Source organism: Bombyx mori, chromosome 11, assembly GCF_030269925.1.
Source record: "Bombyx mori chromosome 11, ASM3026992v2".
NCBI classification, from domain to species: domain Eukaryota; kingdom Metazoa; phylum Arthropoda; class Insecta; order Lepidoptera; family Bombycidae; genus Bombyx; species Bombyx mori.
In genome coordinates, this window is record NC_085117.1 from 5,053,112 (window position 1) to 5,062,798 (window position 9,687).

The 9,687-nt window shown below is 45.2% G+C and overlaps 1 protein-coding gene across 3 annotated transcripts in view; it reads left to right on the forward strand.

Moving 5' to 3' along the window:
- Nucleotides 1-1,851: 1,851 nt before the first annotated feature.
- LOC101741145 (catenin alpha) overlaps nucleotides 1,852-9,687 on the forward strand; it is a 29,611-nt gene continuing 21,775 nt past the window's right edge. For 2 of the 3 annotated variants that reach the window (XM_038013821.2, XM_038013820.2), the window contains exons 1-16: nucleotides 1,855-2,045; nucleotides 3,694-3,868; nucleotides 4,849-4,995; nucleotides 5,312-5,478; nucleotides 5,874-6,002; nucleotides 6,070-6,150; nucleotides 6,218-6,338; nucleotides 6,410-6,468; nucleotides 6,776-6,894; nucleotides 6,961-7,045; nucleotides 7,126-7,241; nucleotides 7,313-7,430; nucleotides 7,505-7,597; nucleotides 9,165-9,321; nucleotides 9,392-9,497; nucleotides 9,586-9,680. In XM_038013821.2, coding sequence (XP_037869749.1) covers nucleotides 3,700-3,868; nucleotides 4,849-4,995; nucleotides 5,312-5,478; nucleotides 5,874-6,002; nucleotides 6,070-6,150; nucleotides 6,218-6,338; nucleotides 6,410-6,468; nucleotides 6,776-6,894; nucleotides 6,961-7,045; nucleotides 7,126-7,241; nucleotides 7,313-7,430; nucleotides 7,505-7,597; nucleotides 9,165-9,321; nucleotides 9,392-9,497; nucleotides 9,586-9,680 — 1,762 coding nt within the window. In that variant the 5' untranslated portion in view covers nucleotides 1,855-2,045; nucleotides 3,694-3,699. Of the gene's footprint in view, nucleotides 2,046-3,693; nucleotides 3,869-4,848; nucleotides 4,996-5,311; nucleotides 5,479-5,873; nucleotides 6,003-6,069; nucleotides 6,151-6,217; nucleotides 6,339-6,409; nucleotides 6,469-6,775; nucleotides 6,895-6,960; nucleotides 7,046-7,125; nucleotides 7,242-7,312; nucleotides 7,431-7,504; nucleotides 7,598-9,164; nucleotides 9,322-9,391; nucleotides 9,498-9,585; nucleotides 9,681-9,687 lie in introns of all 3 variants that reach the window. The other variant, XR_009974226.1, reaches the window with a different exon arrangement.

Below are 9,687 nucleotides of genomic sequence, written 5' to 3' on the forward strand. Positions count from 1 at the left end.
CTGACGACGTTGCTAACACTAACTCTAGTAAGAGCAGTGCTCTGCAGAATCTACCACCGGATCGGAAACGCGACCCACTGAGAGGATCCCGCGAGAAACTCAGTGGGCTGTGTCTGAGGGTTAATTTACTCGTCGAGCCCTTCGTCGCAAGCGACGGGTTCAATGAGAACGGTGACCGGCGCTTGAGGTACCTAAAAGCACCGTTAGTGGATCGGAAGGATCCGAAATGACGTGTTTGGGGCGACGTCGACTGCTTTCCATTCTTTCCGCAGGATCGGGAATGTATAGTAGAATCGTTTTGTCCGTGCAGTTTGAGTCATAAAACATAGCCCGAGTAGGGCGGTGAGCATGTTGCGCGGGCGCAAGGCCATTTTCGATAAAAACATGAGTCATCGGAGGCAGGTACATGGCGGCGGGGTGGTATACGAAGGGTAGTGAGACACTGTTATGTTATGAGTCATTTGTACTTACTTGCAAATTATAGTACATTATGTCGAAGAGAAATGTGTTTTTATGCATTCGTTCTATGAATTTCTTTAGTTACACAATGGCTACTCCTATGTTTTGTATCAAAATGGCAGAATTTATTCAAAATAATATTTGCACGTGTTATCAACAATGTGTTAAATTTTTTCACTCAAAATAAGAATAGGTCCCGAAAAGTTACAAAGTGTTAATTTCTGCCGTTCTCGTTAACTTGCTGCGGCGATATGTGGTGTAAGTGTTCGATTAGTGATTTTTTCTTTCATTTTTATCGCTAACCCACAAAAAGACAAAATTAAATATACTATCGATAACGCTTATCGACAACAATAATGTGCATCACTATGCCCGTCCATAAGGCTCGTGAGTGGAAGAGAGAGCGAAATACTCGCTTCACCGCTCCGATTTTTATGACCCAAACTGCACGGACAAAATAATTCTACTATAGTTACCGGCGGTCGCGATGAGAGGGTTCTCGTGTCGTGCCGCTTTATCGAAGTGTATTTTCTTCGTTAATTCTGTTTTAATATGAAAAATGATTGCTTAATATATTGCTTAGATGTGTGGACGAGCTCACAGCCCACCTTGTATTAAGTGGTTACTGGAGCCCTTAGACATCTACAACGTAAATGCGCCACCCACCTTGGTATAGTTACAACGGCTGCCCCACTCTTCAAACCAAAACACCTTACTGCTTCACGGCAGTAATAGGCAGGGTGATGGTACCTACTCGCGCAGACTCACAAGAGGTCCTACCACCAGTAATTACGCAAATAATAATTTTGCGGGTTTGATGTTTATTACACGATGTTATTCCTTCACCATGGAAGTCAATCGTAAACATTTGTTGAGTACATATTTCATTAGAAAAATTGATACCCCCGCCTGAGATTCGAACACCGGTGCATCACTCAACACGAATGCACCGGACGTCTTAACCTTTAGGCCACGACGACTTCAAACCTTGCCTGTTACCAGCAGCTTTTCTAAATTGTCGCCTATCTTTCCGGTAATGTGTCCAAGGAATTTGAGACTCCTCTGCGGGCATATAGTGGTAAGCTGCATCGGAATCTTAAGCTCGATAAGAATGGATTCGTCGGTTCTGTGTCCTTGTGGTCTTCCTAACATTAGTTAAATAAAAAAGCAGTAAATCAATTCAATATGAACAGCATCGATATATACGAGCATTACGAATACTACCTACCAACAATATTCTCAAATATTTTACAATAGAAATACACACATACACAAAGTTTTACTAATTTATCACTAGTTTTTTAATTTAAGTGTATGTTTTATGATCTGTGGCACTTAATATTTAAGATCTGTGGTCTGGCCTAAAGGTCTAGATACCAGGCCATAAACTACAAAAAAAAAAAGATCTGTGGTCATCGTATTGATGTTAGAATTGTTAGACACGCCTAGAGCAATTGTTTTCCATTTTACCCATTTCTTGCCTTTTAAAATTGTGTTATTTTACGAATTTAATTAAAAATAAACTTGTTTTTTATTGAAAAAGTAGTGTTAGTGTCGTATTTTCATTGCAACGGTGTGAAAACAAGGTAAAAGTTATTTTCTTTATGTTGACATTATACAAACCGATGAAATAAAATCGGCCTTTCTTATTACCAACTATTTATAACACTAATGTCAACCGATTTTGTCTGTATAATATCAATAGCATTCAAGAAATACGTGTTGTATACAAATTCAAACAAAATAAACAGTATATTGTGAGTGAAAAGATAGAAAAACTAGTAGAACGTGATAATTAATTTATTGTTCTGATTTCAACATTTCCGTAAGCCTGGTTTTTATGAGTCACCATTCCCATGAATAGATCATTATTGACGTGAAAGTTAATGTTGATATTAACACCTTTATCTGTTTTTGTTAAACCGATAATTAAAAATAGCCTGTAGGCATTGTCCGTGTCGATATGCGATGTGATCCTAAGCTCGCTACCACCAGTAGCAGTAAAAATCTTCATTTTACCATTATTTCGCCGTAAATACTGTATGAATTTAGATTTGACGTTGTTTTAAAATCAAGTCAAAATACCATGAAAGACTCTTTAATCAAAACACTCTAGATTGTTGCAAGGTTCTGAAATTGAATATATTCGGAGTAAAATTCAAACTGCTTTTTAATATAGCGTTTTTAATTCTGTGACTCATGAAAACTGAAGAAAATACAATATTGTAATTATGGTTGGTAGGGTGCATGCGGCAGAGATCCGAATGTTGAGACGGATGTGTGAAGTGACAAGAATGAACAAGGTAAGGAATGAGTATATCAGAGGAAGTGTGAAAGTAGCTCCGCTAATTAATAAATAAAAAAACGAACAATTAGTTTGGTATGGACATGTGACATGTAGAGAAATGATGTATGTGACTAGGAGATGTATGGAAATGGTAGTGCAAGGTAGAGAGGAAGAGGTCGACCGAAGAATACATAGATGGAATGTGGGAATGAGAGAGAGAGAGGAGTGAGTGTTGAGCTGACTGTTGATAGAAGAGAACGAAATAGAAAAATAAGCTGTGCCGACGTCATTTAGTGGGACAAGGTGAAGAAAAAGAAGAAGAGGGTATTATATGATGCAGAAAATATTGACGTGACAACGTCTTATAATTCGATGGAGCCGGCTTCACGCACGAAAAAACATGACATCATGCGGCGTTAACTCGCTCTGAGGCGTTCCATTTAAGGCTTGAAGTGCAAGCGAGAGCGTGCAACGAGCGACAAAGAGGCACAATCGGCCTCCGCGTTCGGCAGAGTTCGACATCTGTCTCTCTCCTACTTGAATGAGCGATGCACCTGCGTGGACAGTTGCTATATAATAACATTTACATGTTTTCGTCAAGTATGAAGTTCAGTGAAAAGTGAATGTGGTGTCAATTGCTTATAGCAACGATAATTGAAAAATGAAACCATTCCATCAGTATTTTCTTATGACGTTGTCATGTTCAACTATCGTCAGTAAACCGACTTTACAGACAACTGATTTTTTTTTATACATGGAAGAATAATATTTTGATTTTATGAGTTTTGTAAATTGATTTCTATAGAAATTAAAACAAATAGTGTATCAAAGTGACATCTCAAAAATATGTATTTCTGTAAATTTATTTAGTGAAGACAAGTATTTTCGACCAAGAAGTGATTTAATTGATTTTGGGATCTTAGTTTTAGTTCTTTCTTCTTTTACAGTCAACGATGGCGACTATGACGGATCAGTATGGCACAACAGGTACCTTGTCCCTGAAATGGGATCCTCGCAACTTGGAGATCAGAACCATGTCAGTGGAACGCACACTGGAACCTCTAGTGCTCCAAGTCACTACCCTAGTAAATAACAAAGACCGGGACGCCAAAAAGAAGAGACGTGAGTACTTACTGATTTTACATTGGCAATATATAAAACAACAATAAAACTGAATATTTTTTTATCATTGCTTAGATGGTTGGATGAGCTGAGAACCCAGCTGGTGTTAAGTGGTTTGGAGCCCATGGACGTCTACAATGTATATGCTGTACTCACCTTGTTTTAAGTTTATTTTATATAAAAGCTTAGATCTTTTATTTATCGATTGAGGCACTACGAAGTCTGCCAGGTCAGCTACTATATACATAAAGATTGACTATCAGATAGACAGATCACCATTTCTTCCACTTAATAACTGAAATGGTTTTATAGGGTTTGATGGGATTTTTACTGGCAAGTGGCTTAACCTATAAGCTGTCACATAGAAATTAGACTCGGTTGAAAGAAATTATAATTGTGGATAAAATTAACTTCGATTGAGACTTCGTATATCAAGGGGGATATTCTGATACCTGTATAAGGCCCTATTCTTATAAATATCATTCTTGGAATGTTGATGATTACGGTTTGTGAGTTTTGACGTCATCATGGCCTAAAGGATGAGACGTTCGGTGCATTCGTATATAGCGATGCACCGGTCTTCGAATCCCGCAGCCGGGTACCAATTTTTGTACTAAAATACGTACTTAAAAAATGTTCACGTTTGACTTCCACGGCGAATGAATGACATCGTGTAATAAAAATCAAACCCGCAAAATTATAATTTGCGTAATTACTGGTGGTAGGACCTCTTGTGAGTCCGCACGGGTAGGTACTACCACCCTGCCTATCTTTGTCGTGAAGCAGTAATGCGTTTTGATTTGAAGGGTGGGGCAGCCGTTGTAACTATTCTGACCCCTTAGAACTCATATCTCAAGGTTGGTGGCGTATTTACGTTGTAGATGTCTATGGGCTCCGGTAACCACTTAACACCATCTGGGCTGTGAGCTCGTCTACCCATCTGAGCAATAAATGTCATTGAAGTATGTATGTGTTCACAGCTGGCAAGTCAAAGCGTGCGAGCGCATTAGTGGCTACTGTGGAACGAGCCACGGAGATCTTCATAGAACGAGGTCAGACCATAGCCTATGAGAATCCAGAGATCACTCAGCAGATGCTGACGGCTGTCGAAGATGTAAGGAAAGCCGGTAAGTTTGATACATGGATAATTGTTTGTTTTTAATCTATCCTTCGATTGCCATGTAGGTCATTGGTGCCCAGTGCTCATAATTATGTCGATTTCTGTTACTAAGCCCCTGGGTTGCTTACTCTTCCTTATTTTCTTTTTAATTGTATGTCTCAGTCATTTAGTCGCTTAGAAATAGATTCATTTTCTGTACCTTTATATTTGCCTTTCCCATACTGCATAACAGTAGACTGTGGGCATAACAATATGTTGCATGGGCTAGTTTATGCGTTTCCAAACACTCACATAAACTAATGCGTTTATCGGTGATGGGTCAGGAGCGACAATGAGCGTCTCGGCTCGCGAGTTCTCGGACCAGCCGTGCGCTTCCTCGGTGCGCTCCGGCATGGTGCGCGCGGCCCGGGGGCTACTGTCCGCCGTCACGCGCCTCCTCATCCTGGCGGACATGGTGGACGTGCATCTGCTGCTGTCCAAGCTCACTGCGGTAAGTTAAAGAGGAAAACCTTGTATATTTCGGGTATACCATCTGAAAATAATGCAATATGAGACAGTTTGGTGGTATATGATGAGATTTAATTGTGCATTTTCAGGATTTTAAAAAAAAGTTTTCATGACTTCAGTTTTTTAGAGGAAGTCATCAGTAACCTGATGTTATCAGAGAAGTCAACAGTCTGTTGGGATGAAGTAACTATTGATTTTTGTTTTTCGTTACTTCCCTATGGTCAGTGGACATTATGTTGTAGATTAATTTCTGCCTTCAGGTCGGAATCAAAACAAAATGTTCAAGGTGTACTGCTTGTGTGAGGGAATGCGAGTAGATCAATTTGTCAAAGATTTGAGGCCAGTGACGCTCGGCTCTAACCTCGGAGCTGTCCTCAGGTGGAGCAGGATCTGGACAAGTTAAAGGCTGCGTCGTCCCAGTCGGAGGTGGTGGAGCTGGCGCGGCAGTTCGGCCACTCCGCCGCGCAGCTCTCCGCCGCGGCAGGGAAGCGGCAGAACGAGCTCAAGGTACACATTACTCTTCGAAGATAAATATGGGTCTATTACGAAGCATCACGCACTGCATATGTTCCAGGAGCCCCGCATGAAGGACGAGCTGGCCGCAGCCCGGGCCGTGCTGAAGAAGCACTCGACGATGTTATTGACAGCCTCTAAGGTAATTCACATGGCAGAGGAGCGTCCCCCCCGCCCGGCCCGCCCTCACCGCGCGCTTCCGTCCGCAGGTGTACGTGCGCCACCCGGAGCTGGCCGCGGCCAAGGCCAACCGCGACTACGTGCTGCGCCAGGTCTGCTGCGCCGTCGACACCATCGCCTCCGTCGCCAAGGGACAGCCACTGCCCGACGGTGAGCCCCCAACCAGTCCCCGCCCGTGTGGGCCGAGGTGCGTTCGTGCTCACGCTGTGTTGTTGTTCCAGGGAGCAGCCGCGCGACAGACGGCCCTGGGGAGCTGGCCCAGGCCCTCGACGACTTCGACGTGAGTGGGGGAGGGGGAGGGAATAATTAGAACATTTAGATTAGCGTGCACTGTCTCTGAAACAATAGGACGCTCTCTTTTGAGGTCTGCGGTTAGACTTCGTGAGGTTGATGTAGTTTGATGATGGTCAGAGGCTTAAGAAAATTTTTTTTGTTGGAACTTGAGATGTTGATATCAATTTGCTAACCTAGTCAAAATAATATCTACAGCTCTCACGACTTTTATTTGATTGACACGTGGAGTGACGAATAAGACGCATCTTGAGAATTTTAAGTGTTGAGGTCGTTTACTAATCGAATGTTGTCAGGAACGTATGGTCATGGAGCCCTTACAGTATTCGGAGCTGCGCACTCGACCTTCGCTGGAGGAGAGGCTGGAGTCCATCATCTCCGGGGCCGCACTCATGGCCGACAGCTCGTGCACCAGGTGAGGTCCCCCGCCCCAGTCCCCCTGCCCCCACCCCGGCCTCCGCTCACCACCCCCGTGTTGCAGGGACGAGCGGCGCGAGCGCATCGTGGCGGAGTGCAACGCCGTGCGCCAGGCGCTGCAGGACCTGCTGCACGAGTACATGGCCAACGTGAGTCGTGTTTGAGGTCTTCCTAGTACATGAATCAATGACATAGTGCAGTAACCACGGCTCCCTTCCGTGCCCCCCAGGCCGGCAAGAAGGAGCAGTCGTCGGGGCTGGAGCGCGCCATCGAGTCCATGTGCCGCAAGACGCGGGACCTGCGGAGACAGCTGCGCAAGGCGGTGGTGGACCACGTGTCCGACAGGTGCGGTCCCCGGAGGACGACCCCCCTCGTCTACTGTCTACAGTGTGCTCTATATATACATTGTCTTGTAGTTTCCTGGAGACGAACGTGCCGCTGCTGGTGCTGATGGAGGCGGCTCGGAACGGCAACGAGAAGGAGGTCGAGGAGTACGCCCTCGTGTTCACGGAGCATGCCAACAAACTCGTCGAGGTGAGCGGCGCCCCCGCAGCCGCAGCGTGCTGGTGGTTTTGATATGGAATTTATTGTTGTTGTTGTCGTTGCAGGTGGCGAATCTGGTGTGCTCCATGTCGAACAACGAGGACGGTGTGAAGATGGTGCGCCACGCCGCCGACCACATCGAGGCGCTGTGTCCGCAGGTGGGGACCGCGGGGGACGTGAGGGGGACCTCAAGAAAATTAAAGCCTAATTACTACCCTCAAAAACTAACTTGTTAATCGCTTTGTCTGATTGTTGACAGCTTGAATTAATACAATAAAAGAACCGTTAGGCATTCGGTCAGACGCGACAGAGCAAAATAAAAAATAACTAATCCGTTGAACCCATTTTCAAACAAAAAATACGAGTAATGATGCGATCGTATTACGGCGAATGTTATTAAATTTGACCTTTATTGCAAAGACAAAGGAAGCTGTTTGGTGTGTCGACACGGTGGGAGCGGCGCCGGCGGAGTGCCTCAGAGGCCCGAGACTTTTGTGCGATTTTGTTTAGCGAAATTGGAGCTATCGTTATTACTTTACTCCTGTAGTTGGTGAGGGTATGGTCACCCGATGTTAAGGGGTTATTGTACTGGAATTTACAAATATAACGTGGATAGCACCACCTACTTTGACATATGAGGTCGAAATCTCTAATCTTAACGGTAGGCACCGGATTAGCTTGCCCCTGGCATTACTAACGTCTAGCGGTGGGCTGTAGCGGCATTTTCGGTTAGCGAAACGAAACTAGCTATCAAATGTCAATAGCGGCTTTTGAAACGCGCTATTTCATTAGCGAGCAATAGCGGGTTTTGTTTAGCAGTAAACTAATGTGCACACGAACGAGCTAGCGTCGCGATTAATATTTCAGTAATTACGACTTTATTTGTAATCTTTATGGATAGGATATGTTGGCTTTACTTCTTTAAAGCGCCTTTAAAGAGAGTAAGTAGTACTTTATAATAGATTTTTACAAGGTCTATAAACTTAATTTATTACACAACTATACACTTTATATTTTTAACTATTCAATTGGTAATTAAACTTAAAACTTCGCCTCGTTTTTAAAACACTTTGTCGCTAAACACGCGACTCGTGAATAACTGGTTCAAGGCCACAAAATTCGACTTCAACTTGCACTTATAATTTAATTTTTTAAATCTTATTTTAAGAGCTTTAAGGGCTAAAGTCAAAGGTCAAATGCATCTCAGTCGTGTGCGTGAAAGAGACAAAATGATGATTGTCTATTTCGATCGAACCGATGTTTGCGCTGCGCGTCGCGAATCGCGATAGCTGCCGACCGAGCGGTACGAAGTTAAACGAATATTACCGAACGCTGTGTGATTTGTGTTCGTGATCGGTGACGGGATTGAGGTAGTAGATGTTAGCAGGTTATTGCAGGACGGCGAAACTAGCTAACCGCTATTTTGTCTATAGATAGTTTCAATAACCATTTACGTTGCGCAAAGACCATGCCTACTAACGTCCATGAGCGACGGTAACCATTTACCATCAGGTGGGCCGTATGCTCTCGTTTGCCCGCTAGGACAAGAACTAGTACCTACCTATGACTTAAAACAAACACTCGTCTTGTGAGCTCGCACGGGTCTGGACCACCGTCCTGTATATTTCTGCCGTGAAACAGTAATTTGATGGGTGGTGGCGGCATTTACGTTGCTGATGTCTATGGGCCACTTGTCTGACCGCTAACTGTGGGGCGGGGCGGCAGGTGGTGAACGCGGCGCGCGTGCTGGCGGCGCGGGCCCGCTCGCGCGTGGCGCAGGACAACGCCGCGGCCTTCGCGCACGCCTGGGAGCGCGCCGTGCGTCTGCTCACCGAGGCCGTGGATGACATCACCACCATCGACGACTTCCTCGCCGTCAGCGGTGAGTCCCCCGCGCGCACCCCGCCCGCCCCCCCGCGCTCTGCTCTCACCGTCTGTGTCCACCCCCCCAGAGAACCACATCCTCGAGGACGTGAACAAGTGCGTGGTGGCGCTGCAGGAGGGAGACCCCGACTCGCTGGAGAGGACCGCCGGCGCCATCCGGGGGAGGGCCGCCAGGTACGCGCGTCCCCCTCTGAAGGGACCGGAGTCCCATTGTGTGAGAGTGTCAGGTGCCAGGTAGACTGACCAGTCGCTCGTGCCGCAGGGTATGTTCCGTGGTGACGCAGGAGATGGACAACTACGAGCCCTGCATCTACACCAAGCGCGTGCTGGAGGCGGTCACCGTGCTGCGGGACCAAGGTCAGTC